Raw genomic sequence first — 22,948 nt, forward strand, 5'->3', positions numbered from 1 at the left:
GCCTTTAAAATAAGATATTAAAGATAGGAAAATCTGAGACAATAACTGTGCCAGGTTGACCCATGTCAATTCCAAAATGTATAGATTTTTTGTGAATTTTGAGTAAACATTTGTCAAATAATTCTAAATTTAAAAGATGAAGTGGATCATTTCTGCCCCACTAGCACCACCAAATGAAAATGTAAAAATAATGACCGTTTTCAAATAGGTTTATTGAACACCCCCCTCACCGTATTGGTTGAAGCATTGTTGCTATGTTGGGATACTCAAAAAAGTATTGCAATGTTTTGAAAGTACCACATATCCAGTTTTAGGATTGGGGGTGTGAGGGGAGGGAGGTAAAATCAAACTATAAATAAAAATGACCCATTTCACCTTTAAATTCAGCTACTTTGTCTTTGTCATATTTGGTTGCCGGCTATAAAAATAAACATATCAGTCAACTGATAGTTGGGGTGGTGGGGATCATATGATTAAGAATTCAAGCCAAATAAACCAATTCAACTGAGACTTCATTGAGAGCAAAGCCAAAAGGAATTGAAATCAAACGCCCCAATCAGTATGTTAGATTCCTCCGTAGAATGTTGGAATTCAGGAAAGAAATCCTATCCATTCAATTCACAATATCCTTTGGGTAGAATGATAAATAACGTCACATAACGTAACACAACAAACAGTCCACAAGTGAGTCACCTTGATGTTACACGATCGAATGAGGTAAAAATTGCAATGTTTATCGAGTCAGATTTTCTGTTCTTCAGTGCACAAATTGTCTAAGCCCGTGTTTGTTTCAAGCAACTCATGGCAAAACGAGGATTATTTTTCTCCCTTTTGAGTGGCAAGCATGTAAGGACGTCATTGACATAGCATACATTTCAGAGCAATTTCCATGTGTTTTTTTTCCAAACATTACAAGTAGGGTTGTGAATCATAAGGAATTTTACGATTCCGGTTCTGATTCCGATTCCTCTTAATGATTCCGGTTCCTTAACGGTCCCAGTAACGATTCCAGTAAAAAAAACTGCTATCTCTGCTCAATTTTTCGATGGTGGCATGGATGTCGCTCTTTTCAGACAGCTGTTGGATCTACACACAATGGTTTTGCAGTCCAACCAACCTTTCCCTCGATCCACCCCATGGAGCAACTCGCACTGAGGAACGAGTTGATCTAGGCGATACTTTTGTTTGCAAGACTTTCTGCCTCCTTCTAACCAATTTATGTTAAGCAAAATCAAAGTGTAAATAAAAATGACCCATTTCACATTTAAATTCAGCTACTTTGTCTTTGTCATATTTGGTCATCAGCTATTAAAAAAAAAAACTACTCGTTGGGGTGGCGGGGATCATATCATTAAGAATTCAAGCCAAATAAACCAATTCAACTGAGACTTCATTAAGAGCAAAGCCAACAGGGATTGAAATCAAACGCCCCAATCAGTATGTTGGATTACTCTGTAGAATGTTGAAATTCAGGAAAGAAATCCTATCCATTCAATTTACATTATCCTTTGGGTAGAATGATATATAACGATTAAAGTCACATAACATAACACAACAAACAGTCCACAAGTGAGTCACCTTGATGTTACATGATCAAATGAGGTCAAAATTGCTATTTTATTTTTCTTCAGAGCCATCAACACTTGCTAGTACAGAAGGGAACAATGCTTTTCATACAGTATGAGCAACACCAGCACATATATTAGATTTCAGGGCAATTAACACAGTTAGATGATTAAATCCAGACCACAGACACAGTCTGTGTTTGTTTCTAGTGACTCACGGCGAAGCAAGGATTATTTTTCTCCCTTTTGAGAGGCAAGCATGTAAGGTTTGTGACAATAGATTTGAAGGACGCTTATTTCCATATTCAGATTGTGCCGAAACAAAACAGGCATTTTCTCAGATTTGCTTTTGGGGGCAAAGCATGCCAATTTTGCGTCCTTCTGTTTGGACTTGCACTGGCACCACGTATTTTCACAAAATTCATGGATGCAGCTCTGAGACACTTGAGGCTTCAAGGCATCTGCATTTTGAATTATCTCGATGATTGGTTGGTGTTAAATCACTCAGAGACTTTGGTTGCCCAACATCGAGATGTCGTTCTCAGCCGTTTGAGCAATCTAGGGCTGCATGTAAACCTAGACAAAAAGCATCCTGTTGCCAGGGCAACAGACTCTGTTTCTAGATGTGAAGCTGGACTCGCAAGCGATGCAGGCACGCCTGTCTCCAGCTTGCATTCTGTCATTACACCAGTGTCTACTGATGTTCAGAGTGGGATGTGTTCAGGCTTCTGGGGCTCATGATTGTGGCGTCCACTGTCATTCCCCTGGGCATGCCGCATCCGAGACCTTTTCAGTGCTGGATGAACTCCACAAAGGGACTTCAACCACTGATGCATGCACATCATCCCTTCAGAGTGGCATGTGGGTGCTACCAAACTCTGCTGCCATGGAAACGGACTCGCCTTCTGATGTTGGGTGTTCCGTTGAGACAGGTGTGTCGCCGCAAGGTGATAACAACAGACGCCTCCTCCACGGGTTGGGGCGCTGTACACAAAGGTCATCCAGCCTATGAGTCTAGACGGGCCAGTGGCAATATTGGCATATAAACTGGCTGGAGATGCTCATGGTGCCGCTGGTGTTAAGGTTTTTCCTTCCGGAGATTCAGGACAGTCATGTCCTCATTCAGTTGGACAACAGGACGGTGGTGTCCTACATCAATCGCTAGGGAGGGGTGTGCTCTCGTGCCATACTAAGGCTGGCATGTTGCATTCTTCTGTGGGCGAGGGACAATGTACTATCTCTATGAGTCGTACATGTTCCGGGCCAGTTGAACTTGGGGGCGGATCTCCTGTCCAGACAAGGTCTGACGCCCAGAGAATGGAAATTACATCCTCAGATTATGGAACAAATCTGGAGGAGGTTCAGCAGAGCGGAAGTGGACCTGTTTGCTTCAAGCGAGACGTCGCACTGTCCCCTCTGGTTTTCTCTTTCACCCCCGGCACCACTGGGCATTGATGCACTGGCGCATCAGTGGCCGATAGTGTGTCTTTACACATTTCCACCAATCAGTCTGCTGCACGCAGTTCTGCAGAGGGTTCGGGAGGATCGGGTTCGGTTTCTGTTAGTGTCGCCGTATTTTTCGACTCTGGTCTCTCTCCTGGAAAAGACGCCTTGGGAAATTGGACTCAAGCAAACATGTTGTCTCAGGTGCGGGGCAGCATTTGGCACCCTCGGCTGGACTTGTAGAAGTTATGGGTGTGGCCCCTCAACGGAGCGCTCTTTTGAATGATGGTTTATCCCCTGCTGTGGTTGATACCATTCTAAATGCTAGAGCTCCATCACCGAGGAGGCTATATATACGTTTAAGTGGCATATTTTTGCTTCTTGGTGTACAGCGTGAAGTGAAAATCCAATTCACTGCCCTGTCGGTACAGTGCTGGAATTTTAAGTTTGCCCCAGCAACACTTAAAGTTTATGTTGCCGCTATAGCGGCTGAACATGTGCTTATCAATGGAGTCTCTGTCGGTAGACATTCTCTTGTCTCTCGCATTATGCGTGGGGTACACAGGCTAAGACCTTTTCGTCGCGTCCATGTTCCTTTATGGGGTTTATCTGTTATTTTAGAGGCAATCTTGGGTGCTCCGTTCGAGCCCTTGACAACAATTACTCAATTACAATTTTTTTGACTCTCAAGACGGCACTTCTAGTGGCATTGGCATCGTTTAAGAGAGTCTGTGATTTGCATGCCCTGTTGGTCTGTGATTTGCATGCCCTGTTGGTCTGTGATTTGCATGCCCTGTAAGACATCGGATACTTCATATGCCCAGGGTTGGGGAGTAACGGAATACATGTAGCGGGAATACGTATTTAAAATACAAAATATAAGTAACTGTATTCCACTACAGTTACAATTTAAATCATTGGTAATTAGAATACAGTTACATTCAAAAAGTATTTTGATTACTGAAGAGATTACTTTGCATTTTATTGTCATTTGTTTCATTTAATATTTAGTCCTTTCAGATGGAAAACATTTATACATATGAATGATGCAATCCAAAGTGCATTTGAACAGCGGTGAAACACTTTCTTATGATGTGTTACATTCATACGAGCAGACAGAGAAGTAAGTTTGAAGTAAGTTTGGAGCAGAAGAAATAGAAATAAATCTTGTGTAAATTGTCAGCTTTACGCTAAGATAAAATGCTATTTCCAGCCATTTTACATGCACGTTACCAGGCACGATCATATTTTTTTATCAAGAAAATTCACATTGGATCATAATTTCTTTTTTTCTAGTAAGACCTTTGATATTAGGGCAAAAATCATATTCTTGATAATAATGTTTTTATTGTTTTCCTGTAAAAATATCTAAAAATCCTTCAAACAAAATCAGTTTGATTTATATTGTTTTAGAAACAACACTGCATAAGATATTTAAGTTTTTCAGAGAATGTATTTTTAACATGTGTATTTTGTCTCACTGTACTGGCAGAACAATTGAAAAATCTACCAGCGCTGAAGAAGTAATCCAAAGTATTTAGAATACGTTACTGACCTTGAGTAATCTAATGAAATACGTTACAAATTACATTTTACAGCATGTATTCTGTAATCTGTTGTAGAATACATTTCAAAAGTAACCCGCCCAACCCTGCATACTGCCTGAACTTTAGACAGGATAGACCCCACCGAACCTCACCGAAATGACCTGCCGGTTGGACTGCGATGCACCTCATTGATAGCGTGTCCCACAGCGATCATATGCAGTGCCCTCAGGGAACCAAGGTTACGTATGTAACCAAGACGTTTAATTGTCCAGTAATTTGGCTAGTAGGCCATGTTCTACTTTTTTAATAGCGAAAAGTGGATGCAAATGTGTTATAAGGTATGTGTATATGAGTACTGTATTTTTATTTTATTTTTTTCTGGAAACACTTGGCAATTATGGCAACCATAGTTTCCACCAAAATGCTGTAGATGGTCTAGTTAATTTTACTACGATAAAACAGTGGTTCTTCAGCATTACCAACTATTATTCTCAAAAAGTGAACTTAAAACTAGATTTTTAAATTTTATGAAGAAAATGTGAGAGATGCTATGTGTAAACTATGGTTAACATGAACTGAGAAAGACCGCACAGCTTTCCAGAGCACAAAAAGACACAAACATTAAAAGCGAGATGTTTGGACAGACATGGTCAGACTTGTCAAGACACAAAATATAATTAGTGGTGTCGAGATCCTCCCAACCCTTCCCATACTAACACACCTTTCTTCCTGCACGTTCTTGCCCTATTGTGCATGTGTATATTGCAGATTCAACTACACACCGGCAGACGGGAAAGTCATATGACTTACGCTCAGTCCTCAAGGGCTTTGGAGTGTGCTAGAAGGTCTACACTCTCTCCCCAGGCACGCTGCCCTACACAAGTCGAGTTCCTGTTTTACAGCTACTCCATAAACAATTACCTTTTCCTTTATGCCTTTTCGCTTACAATGAACTTTGCTGTTGATTGATGGAATTAGTATTCATTGCCATGCTTTTTCTGGAAGGATTCTGTTTGACCAGCAGATAGTTAACTGTTATTGGCTGCATGTTTCCCTCTATTGTACAATTAAAGGTAAATGTGGAAAAAAAAATGTACGAGGCCTTCTCCCACTCAAGCCCCGATGAAAAACAACAAGAATGTGGCTCTGTTTTTTACATACATGCTAACAGACTGTAGCATAACCAGTGGACATCATTATCTCACTAAACTTCTAGTACATACTGGAAAATTAGATAAGATGCTAATGAGTAGTGAACAGCCGCAACAGATTTAAGTGGTGGAAAATATTAAGTAGCACATGCAGTTAACAGAGAGAGAGAGAGAGAGAGAGAGAGAGAGAGAGAGAGAGAGAAAAAAGCTCTCCAATGTGTCCAAATTATTAATTGCAGGGTTTTTTCCAACCACTTTTAGTTGATTTAACAATCAAATTTGTTGACACCTAAGAAAACAACAATAACATTATTCAAACAGCTGCATATTTAAAAGAAAACTTCTCACAAAACAAGCGCTGGGTAAAATATTCACGATATATTTGCAATGATTTTGCTAGTGGAAAATCGCAACAATTTTAGAGCACTTTTTATTTGGACGTTGAGTTTCCTTAAGACTTTTTTTCGTTGGATTTGTTTCACGATCTTTTCTTTTCTCACAATTAGTAAGTATTAGAGCATTAAGACAGATATGTTTTCATAGCGTCTCTGATTTAAACGTCAGTAGCAAAAATATTGTTAGATTAGGTAATTTTTTATTTATTTACAAGAATCAGTTTACAGTCCATTTCAATTAATTGACTCAAAACTGATTCAACGATTTGGTTGAGTCATCAGATAAAATTATCAATGTTGGTGAAAAACTATTTATTTTCACAGTAATGTAGTTCTTACATTTAAACGAATATTAAGCATTTCGTTGTATAATGTTGATCACCAATGAAATGAACTTTGACTCATCCCTCCTTTTCTTTAAAAAATGCAAAATCAAAGTTACAGTGATGCACTTGCAATGGAAGTGAACAGGGCCCATTTTTTGGAGGGTTTAAAGGCAAAAATGTGAAGCTTATAATTTTATAATAACACTAATTCTTCTGTGTATTATTTGAGCTGTAAAGTTGTTTAAATCGTAATTTTTACGGTTGTTTTAGGGTTTTAGGGTCTACGACGTTATGTCGTCAAGGCAACGAAATAGTACAATTGGATATAATGTTACATAAAAAAACAGTGATCATCAATCATCACACTAAAATTATGTTAACAGGCTTTTTGTTTACATCTTGTGGCTATACTTTTGAAACAGTGAGTATTTTAACATTCACAGATTGGCCCCATTCACTTGTAAGTGCCTCACTCTAACCCAGATTGTTTTTTTAAGAAGAGACGAGTTGAAATAAATTTTTGTGGTAATCAACATTATGCAACAAATGCTGTCAATTGAGCTCAACTTGTATTAAACCTGGAATATTTCTTAAAATATTTTAAATCTATGGCAACTATGCTTTTCGATTGAAATGATGGTTTCATTCACCCCTTTCAGAATCATTTAATAAACCTTTAATACCATTTCAGAGCAAATACATAAATATCAAGATACTAAACACTGTCGACAAGGTGATAAATATCAAGATATTATTTATTTAGCTATATAACCCAACCATAAACAGAATTAAGGTCTGTTCTGCCACAAAAAAAAAAACAAAAAAAAACACTAGAAGATCTTAGTAACCTTAATCTTTAAACATTCGCCATGCTTTCACTCTCTGTCTTTATTCTTTGAATCTAGTACATCTGTTTTTTGCCATCATAACCAGCTCCTGCTTCTCTGATTTGCTCTTTAACCTTTCACCCCTCACCCTGCTCCCCACCTCTACCCCCATCCCTGAGACACCAACCCTCCACAAATCCACAACCTGTTGACATTTCACAAATTCCAGATTTTGTCATGGGAAAGGGAGAAGGTCAGAGAAACATCCTATTCTACTCGAATGAACATACTCCTTTTCTTTTACAGGAATTATACATGACTTCAAAGGAATTGTTCACCCAAAAATGAAAGTTCTGTCATTATTTATACTCCATATAAAAAGAAAATTACAAAAAAATAATAATAATTATTTTTGGGTGAACCATTCTTTAAAAACATATTTTGTGTTTGTGCTGAGGTAAAACACGTGCAGGCAATCATGCAAGCTCAATTTCTCAAGGTGTGACTGAATCTGTTGACTTGTATTTTCCTGGGAAAGCTTTTGAAGAGAGTGCCATCCCCTTTGAGTGGCAGCTATTATCAAATATCCCATTAGAAGTGACAGATACAGACCATCTAGCACTTCCTGCCCGCTGCACCACATCTCATTTGTGCCTCCATTGCAGCAGATAATTAGGCTCTCTGCAAAACTGTGACAGGATCCAGTCTGTCCAATTCTCACACTTTCATCTGTCTGTCTGCGCCGGTTTGTGATATGGAATTGGAATCAAGACTTCTGCGTGCATCACTGAGTGCTCTATGTCAGCTGGATGTGGTGCGTTTAATATATCTCTGATGATATAAGTAAACACCCTTGCATTCCCTCTACATGAGGACTTTCCAATATTTCAAACTCTTAGTGATTCATAATGGAAATCCAAGGGGTTTGTAACAAAAGTGCTGAAGCCAAGTTAAATTAATTTACAATGTATAATTCTTAAAGAAAAAGTATCAAATTAAGGCCACATCCATACTTTGTTTTCATTTCATAATGCATTAATCTCTCATCCACTCTAGAACAGCATTTTTCTCCATCGAAAGTGCAGTGTTTCAAAAACACTCTCCATTACCTAAAACTGATTAGTGTGTATGTGGCCTAAAACTAATATATATATAAACACTTTTCTCTGTTCTTATATTAAAAAAATGTTTTTGTCAAATTTACTATTCAATACATTTATCAAAAAGTTAGAACATTGCCTAAGTAGATTTTTACATTTTCTTAAGAAAATATGAGTGTTGCTTGCCTGCCACAATGCTAGGCTGTTGGATGGGTGGTTGCTAGCATCGCTATGTGCTTGTTAAAGAGTTCTAAATGTAACAGGAGCCAACAGGTACGTGATAGCTGTGCGGTATGTGTAAACCTCACTCCCTTGACCTCAAGAGGCACACTAACGACTGACGCTAGGGGCTGTAGCCTTTAGCCTCCTTGTTAGCGAGCCCACCTCCCATGCCAGCTAATGCCGGTTCAAATCCCGCTCGAAGCGGGTTGAACAGGACCGGTTACAGAGATGCTGTGACCCGGATGGGAGTGTGGTTTAGGATGGGTGAGTGTAACAGGAGCCAGCTGGTATGTTAGCTGTGCGGTATGTGTAAACCTCACTCCCTTGACCTCAAGAGGCACACTAACGACTGACGCTAGGGGCTGTAGCCTTTAGCCTCCTTGTTAGCACGCCCACCTCCCATGCCAGCTAATGCCGGTTCAAATCCCGCTCGAAGCGGGTTGAACAGGACCGGTTACAGAGATGCTGTGACCCGGATGGGAGTGTGGTTTAGGATGGGTGAGTGTAACGGGAGCCAGCTGGTATGTTAGCTGTGCGGTATGTGTAAACCTCACTCCACTGGCCTAAGAGGTGCACTATCGACTGATGCTAGAGGCTGTAGCCTTTATCCTCCTCGTTGGCGCGCCCGCCTTCCATGCCGGCTGACGCTGGTTCAAATCCCACTCGGAGTGGGTCGAGAAGGACCAGTTACATAAACATGTAGCTATATGGTTGTTAAGTTGTTATGGGTGGTTTTTTACTAAAGCCCAAAGTATACTTTGGTCAGACATGAATATGAGTACTGTATTTTATTTTATTTTTATTATTCATATAGGATGCATGATGCAAATTCCGTCATCAGCAGAGTTCTCGAGCACTGAATGCGTGTTTTGAAACCGCACATATTCTGAACGCACGTGCATGCGTCTGGAATTATTTACACTAATTAGCGGGCCCACAAGGTGACAACACTCACAGTTGAGTCATTGCTGTCATGAAGAAGCGCTAGAAGAAGATGTAATCACTTCTAAACAACAGGTGGAAACATTAACAGTGCATGTGCATTTCAAGAGTGTGTGTGTGAGGAGATTAGGAGATACCTGCATTTGTATAACTTGAATCTGAAGAAGATATGGCTCGGGTATCTCCTTCAATGCGAGTCTATCACTATTGTAATGTTCATCAGTGCAAATTGTCCATCTAATCATTGCAAAAAGTAAAAGCATAGATCTCCTCAACAAGTCATGCAATTTGAGGTAACATTCATGTCCGTAGAACAAATGGTTTAATACTTAGGGTTAGAGATTTATTCAAATCCATAACCATAAGTATTAGCAATAGTAAGTTATGCTTGCCTTAGCAACACCACATATTAAATCACAGGAGAAAAAAGTTTGGGAAACCTTGTTCTACACCCAACTACCCCAACTCCTCAAGCAAACATATCTACACCACACACCCTCCACACAAGATGTGCAATCCTTTTGTTCTCCTTTCTCATCCCCTCCTGCTCCATTTTCTCACCCCTTCTATTTCTCCAGCAGTTAAATCCCAACACTCTTCCATAGCCGCTCCTTTTCTTGCCTAATCACAATCGCCTTTCAAATTGTAATTTCAGCAAGCTTTATTGTCATGACAATGGCATGGCGAGCCAATGTCATAGGCCGCTTAGGGGCGCCCACGGCAACCAACCGACACAAACATCCGGGCACCCAAATGCTACATCTAATTGGCCAGATTTCCCTCCAAAACCATCAAAGTCACATACAAATGTTGGAATTTGGTGGTGTATTTGAAAAAACCCTTAACCATAAGTATTCAACTTTGGTGCATGACTCATTCTATACTGTTGGTGCTATAGACATGAATGGTACATCAAATAGTGCAGTTTGTTGAGGAGAGGTCTGTGGTTTCTTCCCTAAGCGATGGGACTTTTGATTTTTCGCCTGACAGATGATAAAATGGGCACAAAATTCCCACCAGATTTAGCCCATACCTACGTATATCTAGAGACTAGAATATCATAGAGACATGGGGTGGGCTCTTTAGACATGGGTCAGTAAGCAACCACCTTAAACACCCTAGCAACCCCATAGCAACAACCTAAAACTCACTCAAAACACTAGCTTAGCAACCGGATATCAACACCCTAGAAACCACCTACAACACCTTATCAATCAATACTCAAATGTTCTTCAGGAAATGCAAAAATCTAATTTAGTTACTATTTTACCTAATTAAAATCATACATTCTTACTTCTCACTATTGCCCACAAATCAACATGTGTGCATAAAAGGTCCTATTAATATTAAAATTAAAATTATTAATTTGTAAAGGAGCAAATCCCTCTGAGTACACACTGTACATTTCAACAGACACCGTTGAAGAGAGTCGACATCAGCTAATTGCTATAAAAGTACCTGGAACATTAACTTTCCAACAGCTTTTAGTTTGTTTAGATGGGGAGTGTGGCTTCATTCACCCAGGGAAACACAATAAACAAAGGGAGTGAGTTGACACTTTTATTACAGGGACTTGCTATCAAGATTTAGGACCGTTTGGTTTAAACAAAGCACCATTCGCCCAGGAAACCCCCTACTACATGCAGGTGGTCACTTTAAGTATGCTTATCTAGAAAGAGCGTAAGGCCAAGCATCTTTGTGGAGTCAAGGGATGGGTCGTGGTGATAGTCAACTAGTCATCCAACAACTTACCAGTCGATTCGTGAGGTCAATCTAGAATCCTTTTTTGTTTAGTGGAGTTATATTTAGCATGCTTTTGTATGGTAAAACCCTCTCGGAAAGGCTATGTCTTTAAATCCATCCCCTTTACATCCATACACATGTAGATGTACATTACTGGCCCTTGCATCACATCACATCCTGCAATAAGCACTGTGTTTTAAGAAGGCATGTCAAGTTCAAAATAATCCAACTAGTGTTGTCAAAAGTACCGGTACATCGGTACCAAGTCGATACCAAAATAAAAAAGATGTAACGATACCAGTGTTTCTGCAGTACCAGTAGTACCGAGCACCCACAGTCATACTGCGCGGTACTAGCGCGCAGTATGACTGACACACAACAACTCCTTGTACACTAAAATGGACAGTTAATCAAATAAAAATCATGACATGTCCTAGTGTGATTTATTAAACTGCTAAAGGCTGCAATCTTACTGTGGATAAGCTGCGTACTTTAAATAAATCCGACCGCTCATCCACTAGAAACTCAACAGACATTGAGAATCATTTACGTTGTTTGAGATGACAGAGCAGAGCACTAATCCATTGTGAACCATGCAGCACATGTAAAATGTATATTTATATAATTAAAATCACAGTATTTGCGCTTTAATCTCAGCTCAGCTTTATTTATATTGCATTTAAAACAACAGAGTTGACCAAAGTGCTTCACAGTAATAACATTTAAAACATAACATTTCAAAATTACCACGTACACAAACACCAGTAATCTAAAATACAAACACTCCAAAACTGTGTCCTACATTTCATTTGTCAGATTCAAAGGCCACTGTAAAGAGATGAGATTTAAGACATGACATAAAAGTCTTCAATGATCACACTGAGCATGCCATGAACTGTTTATCCGGGAAAACGAAGCTTCCGGCAAAAAACACACGTCATAAATAAAAGCACGATTTAAAATAAAATCTAGATGCCTGAAATTGAATAAAAACATATTACAACTGTATAGTAAAATGTAATATTCACTGTAATAATAATAATAATAATAATTAATCAAAATATCACAGGCAAGACAGCTGTTGAATAAAACTTTGCAATTTATTTTTTTTTTGAAAAGTTCTATTTTCAATTGTTAAAAGTTTTAAGAATTTATTGATTACACACCATTTTGATGAATAAATTAAATTATACTATGATTAGTAAAATAATTAGTAAATCATTAAAAATAACTAAACTGGTGTGTCCAATAACACATTAGCATATTTTTGCTGTGGTATCGAAATTGGTACCAAGAAACAATCAATTTCACTGGTATCGATACCAACTACTGAAATTTTGGTACCGTGATAACGCTAAATCCAACTATTAAAAACAGGTCTCCATTACATTGCGCTCCCTCTAGTTGCTTTTGAATGTAAGAACACGACTTATGTAAACGCCCCTTGAGAAGAGCATCCAATCAGAGTGTGCTAACTCACAACCAGCCGAAAGCCCAAAGTATACTTCTGTTTTCTATGTTCCACAACCTTAGCCTTAAGTAGACAGGACGTCTTTGACTAGCCGTTTACGCAACCCACCGACTATTCGATTTAAAAAAAAATGCTGTTTTGCACATCCCTAGAAGTGTTGTGTCTTGTCCTGTGCATTCCACCCCAAAGTACTGGTGTTACAGGTTTGTCCATTCTCAACATGAACAAGAATGTCTGAGTTGTGCTGGAAAGCCCTCAGGGTAAAGAGCACAAGAGAGTGGAATTGGTACAATTCCGATTCAGGAGAAAGAGTGATGGCAGGAAAGACAGCAAGATTTTTACTTGGAACTTTACCCAATGTTTTAAACATCATCAAAGCCCAGTTTGACTGTGTCTAATTCTGTCCAAACCAACGGGACACACTAGCGAACACTAAAACACTAGCAGAACCACTCCAATGACAATAAATAAATCACGGAATCCAAATAACAATGATCCTGACCAACCATGTGTGTGATCACACGTTTTCCACTGCTCTGTCAGCTTGGCCTTACCTCTGGTTTCAACCTCAAACCTTATGGGGCAGCAGGGAATGAAGGAATAAAGACGAAGAGCTTGAACTCTATTGTGCTCTCAGCCCTGTCAGATTACATGTGATCCAAGTTTGCATTCCCAAACTTTCACAACGTGTCATTTTCCATCCTCCCGGAAGATTTTGACCGCTCTACCAACCTCACATCTTAAAAGAGACAACGATCGTTCAGATTACAAATAACTCATTTTAAGCAAGCAAAATCGCTGAGTCAGGAAGATACGGGAATATTTTGTAAACCTCCTTCAAAAAACATTGGACTTTAAGATGAAGTGTATAATTTTTGCACCACTAGGGTCACCAAACTGAATTGCAGAAATAATGACTGTTTTGAAACTGGTTTCCCGAACACTCCCCCAGTCATGGCTGTCGAAACAGATAGTCCCACCCCAAACTCACACCATTGGCTGAGTCTATATTGCTGTATTAGGCTGCTCAAATGAACTGAAAAATGATAACTTTTCATGGAAATCAACATACAAACGGCTTACTTACAGTTATTTTAGCAAGTTAAACTGGGATAGCAGAAAGTATTTTAACATCGAAAAAACTGAAAAATTACAAACTTCAGCTTTAAAGCCAGTAAACAAAAAGACTAACTTACACAAAACTCTGAGTTTTGGACTGCTCCAAGAAGACTCAACTGATATGCTATCTTAAACAATTACCCCTCCCAGAAAGGGGCTACAACCCACCACATCAGGTGAGGGCTATTGTAGTTTCCCCCCAGGGGTGGGCGTTTAATGGCTGGCTTTTTGTTGAAATGATACATGTTTTGTTCATTCATACCGAGATTATAGGTAAACATGTTTAACACACCCTTGTCTGTAAAACAAGACAGTGGGTGGTATGGTTAGTGCTCTACACCTTTCACCAAAATCTCCAAGCCTATCAGCATCACATGACACCACTTCAGCCACTTAATCCTCTGTCACATGACCTCCCCGTAATCTTCCATCATATGATAGGAGAGAAAAGTGCAAATCGTCTTACAAAGTTCCACAACATAGACCACTTAGTGCTAGGAGGGGAAAAGTTAATCATTTGACTTTTGACAAAGGACAAGTGATTGGAAAATGTATCAAATATAGTGAAAAAGAATGTCTTTTTGTATTTATAAGACATTACACAAGGCATTCTACTTCACTCTTAAAGAAATAGTTCCATAAAATATATATATATATACTGTGTGTGTGTGTGTGTGTGTGTGTGTGTGTGTGTGTGTGTGTGTGTGTGTTCCATGGATTATTTTTCCATGTAACACAAAATAAAATGAAATCTCTTCGTGCTGCCCTTACAATGAAAACATAATGTGACCAGGGGCTGTAAAGTGCACAAATAAGATTTGAGAAGTGCAATGGAGTTAAGATTTTCAGCGAAGAATTACTTAATAATTTAATTCTGTTACTCACACAAAGCAATCAAATGTTTTCAGAAAATTTGAAATATAGCGCACAAGTCAAATGGACTACCTTAATGATACTTTTATGGTGTTTCTTTGTCCTTTTTAGGCTTGACAAGCCCTAGTCATAATATACTTTAATTGTATGGAGAACAAATATGAAAATATCATATTTTGTTTTCCACATCAGAAAAAAGGTCATGAACAACATGAGGGTGAGTAAATTATAACAGAACTTTCTTTTTTTGTGAACTATTCCTTTAACCCTACTGTGGGCATGTATGGACCTCTTCTGACCCTGAGGTCAAAGGGTATCTGGACAGTGTTGGCTGGGGGGTGGGGTGGCCCCTTAAAGTGATTTTGTTTGATAAACCTTTCATTAATATAGTGAGTAAAGCTTGAAGAACAAAAGCAGGCTTATTCAACTCAACAGTTCTAATTATCTGCTGGCCCAAACACAATTGACCACGTTGGCTGAAACAGCGAAATGGAAAAATGGCATCAACAATTGCAACTACTTATGGTACACCATCGCAAACTGTTGCCAAGACACGCCACAGGGAATTTGCCACTCCTCAACTAGTAAAAAAACAAAGAAAAACAAGTGTTTTTCAAACGGGTTAGGAATGAAGATGATGACAAACCACATCCCGTTTAAAGAAAGTCAGGAAACCTACAAAAAAGCGGGGGAGAAAGTCTCTCGTTTCATTTTAACAAAAATCTGAATGCAAGTGGGGTTTATTTTCTTCCCAAACAAACTAATACTGGTTGGTTTGCGTCTACATGCCAAGCTAGCAGGTATGTGTGTGGTCCACAGTTCAGAACAACATTAAACTCAGACAGATGGAGAAAGAGAAAATATGGGGGAAGAAAACGAAAAAAGACGTCACGGGTGGAACCAAAAAATTCCTAAAAGCAACTCTTTTGAAAAGAACCTACCACACAAAAAATTATTCCATACATTATAAAACCTTAAAACGATATGCTCAAACCACTTTATCTACATAATTATCAGCGTTTCAAAACATGTGCTCAATGCAAAAATAGTGGTTCCTAGGGTTTGCATACTACAGCAATATAGCACGAGAGCTCATAAAAATGCCAAACCACACATCATAGCAAAGCAGCCCCCTCAAAACTTTCCTGGCAGTCTTGAATTGGTTGAACAGAAAGTTACATCTCATAAATAAATCTATAACTAATGATGAATGAAGCCAACGAGGAATATTTTACCACAAGAAATTCTGCTTAAGTGCCTTTTCACCCAAATTCCTTATTTTCCAGAGAATTCCCCCAATAAAAACTAAATATTTGCACACATAGGTGCAGCTGTGTAGGAGAATCTTGTTGTTTTTATTGCAATTAAGCCGTAATAATGCATCTGTTTTCTTGTCAACAATGAAGCATTGAGATTTCCTAACAGCAGGGTCAGAAATCAACCAGAGCTTGGAGCAGAAAAGCTGATATTCAAAATGTTGGGGCTTGCCATCCCTTGCAGGATCTTACCTTCTGGTTCAAGCTTAGTCTCCACTTTCCCAGCGATCCTTAACGATGGCCGTGCCACGGACACTCTTGTCAGGGTCAAAAGCAGAAGCACACCCAGAAGCCACCCCAAAGCGGACATCCCATCAGCAGCGGGTGTACCACCCCATCCCCCCCTCCTCGACCTCCCCCTGGACACAGATCCCATCTGAGGAGTTCCACCCAACCATGAACTTCAGGCTGGGTGCTCTGTCACTCACTGGAATTCCTTCCAATCACCTGGGCTGAGGAGAGTGGTCGAAAGGTTGTAAATCCCACAGGTAGAGGACAGCGTAGACAGCAGCCAGGTTAGATGTTTTCCAAGTTGAAAAGGAGAAGATGAGAAAAAAGACAGAACAATTAGAAAAGTCATGTGCCAATGTCATACATCAAAAATAACTGATATGCAGAATCTCATAAAATCAGAAACTTCAGAGTCAACCACTGATCAACAACACTTCTTCTCTAAATACATAGTATGGTAACTGTAAATATCCAGCCGGTATAATTAAGATTTGTTGATTTTAGTCATTCCTGCAAGTAAACCTGCATTATGACCAAACTGTCCACATAATGTACAGAAACCTGACATCACCTGATTATAAAGACATCCCAAGTGTCCCTGTAATTCATACAGCTTAATAAACATGAAGTAAACAACGTTATAAAAAAGAAAATGTAGGGTTGTAGGACAGCAAATACCATTAGCTCAGTATAAAAACAATAGAATTCATTTTGCAGTCCTCATAATGTATTTAAACAAACATGCATGTAAGGAAGAGAGAGAGTCTGCGATAGAAACTCAAGGTCCATGTGTTAAAATGCTGTTAAACGAGCCTTGCCACAGGCATACCAAAGCTCTGATTGTTTTAGTCCTACCTACCATCTAACACCTACACACTAAACCTGACAAAACACCCTCCATCAGACGGTGCACGAATGCTTATTTGCCACTTTTGCTTAGCCTTATCCATAACAAGTCCTACAAATTTAAAGCACTGTTAAAAAGCATTTTATTCTATTTTAGTCCTATCTATCTATCTATCTATCTAGTCTGTCTGACTATCTATCATCCATCCATTCATCTATCTAGTCTGTCTGACTATCTATCTATCATCCATCCATCCATCCATCCATCTATCTATCTATCATCCATCCAAAGTTTGTATACCCTGGCAGATATTGTGAAATTTTGGCATTGATTTTGAAAATATGACTGATCATGCACAAAAACTGTCTTTTATTTAAGGATAGTGATCATCTGAAGCCATTTATTAACACATAGTTGTTTGGCTCCTTTTTAAATAATAATGGTAACAGAAATCACCCAAATGGCCCTGATCAAAAGTTGACATACCCTTGAATGTTTGGCCTTGTTACAGACACACAAGGTGACACACACAGGGTTAAATGGCAATTAAAGGTTAATTTCCCACACCTGTGGCTTTTTAAATTGCAATTAGTGTCTGTGTATAAATAGTCAATGAGTGGGGGCCTGGGTCAGTGGTAAAATACGCTGGCTACCACCCCTGGAGTTCACTAGTTCGCTAGTTCGAATCCCAGGGCGTGCTGAGTGACTCCAGCCAGGCTTCCTAAGCAACCAAATTGGCCCGGTTGCTAGGGAGGGTAGAGTCACATGGGGTAACCTCCTCGTGGTCACTATAATGTGGTTTGTTCTTGGTGGGGCGCGTGGTGAGTTGAACGTGGATGCCGTGGTGGATGGCGTGAAGCCTCCACACGCACTATGTCTCCATGGCAACGTGCTCAACAAGCCACATGATAAGATGCACGGGTTGGCGGTCTCAGACGCAGAGGCAACTGGGATTCGTCCTCCGCCACCCAGATTGAGGCGAATCACTACGCAACCACGAGGACTTAAAAGCACATTGGGAATTGGGCATTCCAAATTAGGGAGAAAAAGGGGAAAAATCCAAAAAATCTCACGTGGATGCACTGAGCATTCTAGATACTAAGCCATGGGGAGCAGAAAAGAACTGTCAAAAGTCCTGTGTAACAAGGTAATGGAACTTTATAAAGATGGAAAAGGATATAAAAATATATCCAAAGCCTTGAAAATGCCAGTCAATACTGTTCAAACAACCACACCGTCTTTTTCCAGAGCATCCTGTATTTCTCCTGAGGTTACCTGTGGGTTTTTCTTTGTATCCCGAACAATTCTTCTGGCAGTTGTGGCTGAAATCTTTCTGGGTCTACCTGACCTTGGCTTGGTATCAAGAGATCCCCAAATTTTCCACTTCTTAATAAGTGATTGAACAGTACTGACTGGCATTTTCAAGGCTTTGGATATCTTTTTATACCTTTTTCCATCTTTATAAAGTTCCTTTACCTTGTTACGCAGGTCTTTTGACAGTTTTTTTCTGCTCCCCATGGCTCAGTATCTAGTCTGCTCAGTGCATCCACATGAGAGCTAACAAACTCATTGACTGTTTATACACAGACATTAATTGCAATTTAAAAAGCCACAGGTGTGGGAAATTAACCTTTAATTGCCATTTAAACCTGTGTGTGTCACCTTGTGTGTCTGTAACAAGTCCAAACATTCAAGGGTGTGTAAACTTTTGATCAGGGCCATTTGGGTGATTTCTGTTATTATTATGATTTAAAAAGGAGCCAAACAACTATGTGATAATAAATGGCTTCATATGATCACTATCCTTAAATAAAAGACAGTTTTTTTGCATGATCAGTCATATTTTCAAAATCAATGCCAAAATTTCACAATTTCTCCCAGTGTATGCAAACTTTTGAGCACAACTATCTATCTATCTATCTGACTATCTATCATCCATCATTCCATCCATCTATCTATCTATCTATCTAGTTTATCTATCTATCTAGTCTGTCTATCTATATATCTATCTATCTGACTATCTATCATCCATCATTCCATCCATCTATCTATCTATCTATCTAGTCTGTCTATCTATCTATCTATCTATCTGACTGTCTATCATCCATCATTCCATCCATCTATCTATCTATCTAGTTCATCTATCTATCTAGTCTGTCTATCTATATATCTATCTCTCTGACTATCTATCTGACTGTCTATCATCCATCATTCCATCCATCTATCTATCTATCTGTCTGTCTATCTATCTATCCATCCATCCATCAATCCATCCAAACATCCATCCATCCAGCCATCCACTGCACATAGTTTGGCTTTTAATTTTTATTCCAATGGAATATACTATATCCACAAACAAGAATGTGACTTCAAATCAAAGTCAAGATTCAAATACTCAAAACAAAAACAAAAACAAAAAGGCGGGAATGAGAATGAGCCAGTTGCTCCTGAAGTGATGTTTATTTCAGGTAACGTCATGAAGGATCCCTGTTGATACGCGCGCTCTCTGGAGATATGGCGCGCGATCGGTTGCGTTACTGGTCCCTTCAGTGATCATGCATTTATCAAACGGGGTGACGGTATTTCCGTAGCAGTGTGCAGGTATGGTGTGTTAGTTTATAATATGAGACAACGACAGCAGTGCTGGGTGTTGTAGGATAAGAGTTTTGTTTTAAAGCACTGCAATGTTACTTTCTGCAGATTTTAAATCATATGCCATGCACTAAATGTAAAGGGTATGATTTAAATGAATGCACTAGGAAATCGTAATGCGAGGCACATCTTTTTTTTTTCTTTTTTTCTTACTCATGTTCGACATGCAAAGGAGGCTGATGATTTTGACAAATATTTCACACTGCAATGCATGACGTCACCTTTAGATAACTTTTCTTGCCATATGCACTATTTTAGACTTCAATGCAACTGTCTTCGGAATATAACGAGAGGAAAATGCAATCTAAAGGCGCTAATCGCCATCGCATTCAAATCAGTTCACAAAGACTTCACACTGAAAGCGCTAAAGAAAATACTGGTGTTCCCCTGGGAATGAGCTGTAGTGTGCCCTTTGATTACATTTGAATTGTTACTTGAACTTAATGTGATCAGTTCTAATGTTTGTCGAGCTGCAACCCCTAATGAGTTTATCATGACTGTATTACTTGATTACCGAAAGAACTGATATGCTTTAACATTAGATTAACTTCATTATGCAAATTGTTATTAGATTTCATTACTGATAGTTAATACCTTTACTCTTTACATATTAAAAATCAGTTTAACAAAGAGCTTTGCATGCAATGTAAACGTAGGAAATTCAGATAACACTAATTTCTTATTGCAAAGTTAACATTTAAAAGCAAACTTAATGTATGCAATTTAATCTACTGCATTGTCCTGACATCTTAATGTAACCACAGGTTTCAGGACATGAACCTTTAATTGCCATAACAATAGGAGATTAAAAGATAATAAAAAAAGAAGAGAGAAAATATGCATGCCAGACTGAGCCTTGAAAAACAACAATTCTTTATTGGTTGCATTTTTGAATTTGATTTTTTTTTTTTTTTTTTTTTTTAAATGTTTTATCATAATTTAAAAAAAAAAAAAACATACACCGCAAAATTTCACATTCCAATAAACGAATACACTTAAAATGCATTCTACTGAAAATCTGCATTTTGTTAAGGCAAGTTATTAAGGGGAGGAACTACAACCATAAGAAAATGATTTTAGGAGAATTTAAGAATTTTGCAACTACCAAACTCTCACAAAACATCCAAAACAGCAGCCAACAGAATGTATAAATATTAATTCTTATGATTTTATATCACCACTGGCATGCATCTCTCCAAAGCCATTTTCTTAGTGACATTTGCCTATATAGTAAATGTATCTCAGTTTCATAATAGGTTAATTAAGGTACCTTCAACATGGGCTTTATCAATGAGAGGGGCTATATGGAGTATTTTATCTCAATAAAAGGGCAAAATACGTGTTTTATTACATGTCTGTTGCATAAACAACATTTTCACAAAAGTTCTGACAATTACCAGTTACAGAATTGTTGATCACATAAAAAAGGACTTTCTGTGGAATCCATATCACTTCTGAATATGCCTGTATTATGTTTAATTCGCATTTTCCAAAAGTTTAAATGGATAAAGTCACAATATAAATGTGTACTGTAATACAAAAACTTTTCATTTTAATTAAAGAAAAGTAAACAGTCTGTTCACTTGTTGTACCTCCCCTTAAAATAAATGTAATTTAAAAATAATAAATAATAATAAGACTTACAAGAAGAGGAGCAGAATAGCGAAGCTCAGGATCCGCATATAAACGGGACTTATGCATGGGCCGAATCCAGTGAGGAATGCAACCAAAACTATCCACTATTCCCAAATCCAACAGGGCAAAATCACAGTGCACCGAGGAAAGGATCGCATGCCATCAGCGGGCAACTAAATAGTATCCGTGAGTGTTTGTGTAAATCCTTCAAATGGAAAAAAGTGCGTCCCATAAACTTTTTTTTTTTCGTCGGAAACCAAGTTGTGTTACTGCTTCACCAAACGGCTCGCGCAAAATCAATGCACCCTTCTTCTAAACCGACACGCAATGCAACATTGTATCAAGCGGTGTGAAAAACATCCCCGCGAAAATACACATTTCCACTGACGTGACGCGCAGTCTCTGAGGATAGTGGCTCCGTTCTCAGACGCTTTGTCGGGTTTATGGAGATTTCTTTTTTCTCTTTCTCCAACCCTCTAAAGAAATGTCACTCCCCCTGAAACCCGAGACGTTTACCGGCATATAGTTTTTGGACTCTCCGTTTCTCCGCCAATCACAGATCTCAGTGCGCGAGCTCCCCTCCGAGCAGACTCAACCCGCTCCTAACTGCAGTTCTGCGCAATCCTACAGAGTTTGTTCGGAACTGGGGGTCTCCCTCCTCCTCGCCTGTATAGATACGCTCTGCCGAAGCGCTCGACTGTTGCAGAATACAGCCGGTGTGCAGTCAAGCTGTCTCTGAAACAGCGACACCCAGCGGCACATCCATTCGGGGTTGGGTCCCCGCCGCCCCCCCACACAAGGCCCTTTAAATTGCTTAAAAACATACTGTACAGTGGGGTCCAAAGGTCTGAGACTACTTGTGAAAATGCTTCTATTTTGCATTTATTATTAAATGCATTTCACTATTGCAAATTAGCAGCATACCAATTTGAGTGAAAAGTTGAATTGAAAGCAAAATCATGAATCATGTCCCTCTTTCGCTTTAATTACAGTATGCACACGAACTGGCATAACCTGATATCCATGTTATCCAGCATGATTTGGTAATGTTCCAAATAGCATCTTATATGCTTCAGTGGAAGCAAGGAAATCTGACCTTTTGTACAAAAGAATTAACATTGTCACAAATTTGATTAGTGATCTAGAAATAGTGCAGAATCTTAAACATTTCTAACCTTTTTTTTTATAAAAAAAAAAAAAAATCCTGATATTTTTTATTTATATCCAGGTTAAAATTAGATTTTGAATCTCAGATTTGTAAAAATTGTTTTTGTCTTTTGTAATTTTAGGAGCTTCACAGTCGTGATCACTATGAAACGTATGAAAAGAGCTGTATCACGGTTTTTCTAAAATTTCTCCTTTGTGTTCCACAATTAAAATGTTCCAAAGAGCGTCTTGAGAGCTTCATTGAAAGCAAGGAAATCTGACCATTTATAAAAAGAGTTAACATGTCACAAATGTGCTTACAACCTAGAAATAGTGCAGCATCTATTTCTTATTCATTCTGCGTTGTAACGTTTATTAGATTACTTTTTTGTCTCTA

General features: G+C 38.8%; 1 protein-coding gene across 2 annotated transcripts in view; it reads right to left on the bottom strand.

Annotated features, from left to right (window-relative positions):
* Positions 1-21,936, bottom strand: part of LOC127413525 (fibroblast growth factor receptor 2-like) — a 74,247-nt gene extending 52,311 nt beyond the window's left edge. The window contains exons 1-2 of one of the 2 annotated variants that reach the window (XM_051650737.1): positions 21,415-21,936; positions 16,233-16,492 (exon numbers count right to left, since the gene is read on the bottom strand). In XM_051650737.1, coding sequence (XP_051506697.1) covers positions 16,233-16,416 — 184 coding nt within the window. In that variant the 5' untranslated portion in view covers positions 16,417-16,492; positions 21,415-21,936. The remainder of the gene's footprint in view (positions 1-16,232; positions 16,493-21,414) is intronic. The other variant, XM_051650736.1, reaches the window with a different exon arrangement.
* Positions 21,937-22,948: the final 1,012 nt, after the last annotated feature.

Source organism: Myxocyprinus asiaticus, chromosome 23, assembly GCF_019703515.2.
Source record: "Myxocyprinus asiaticus isolate MX2 ecotype Aquarium Trade chromosome 23, UBuf_Myxa_2, whole genome shotgun sequence".
In the NCBI taxonomy this organism is placed as follows: Eukaryota; Metazoa; Chordata; class Actinopteri; order Cypriniformes; family Catostomidae; genus Myxocyprinus; species Myxocyprinus asiaticus.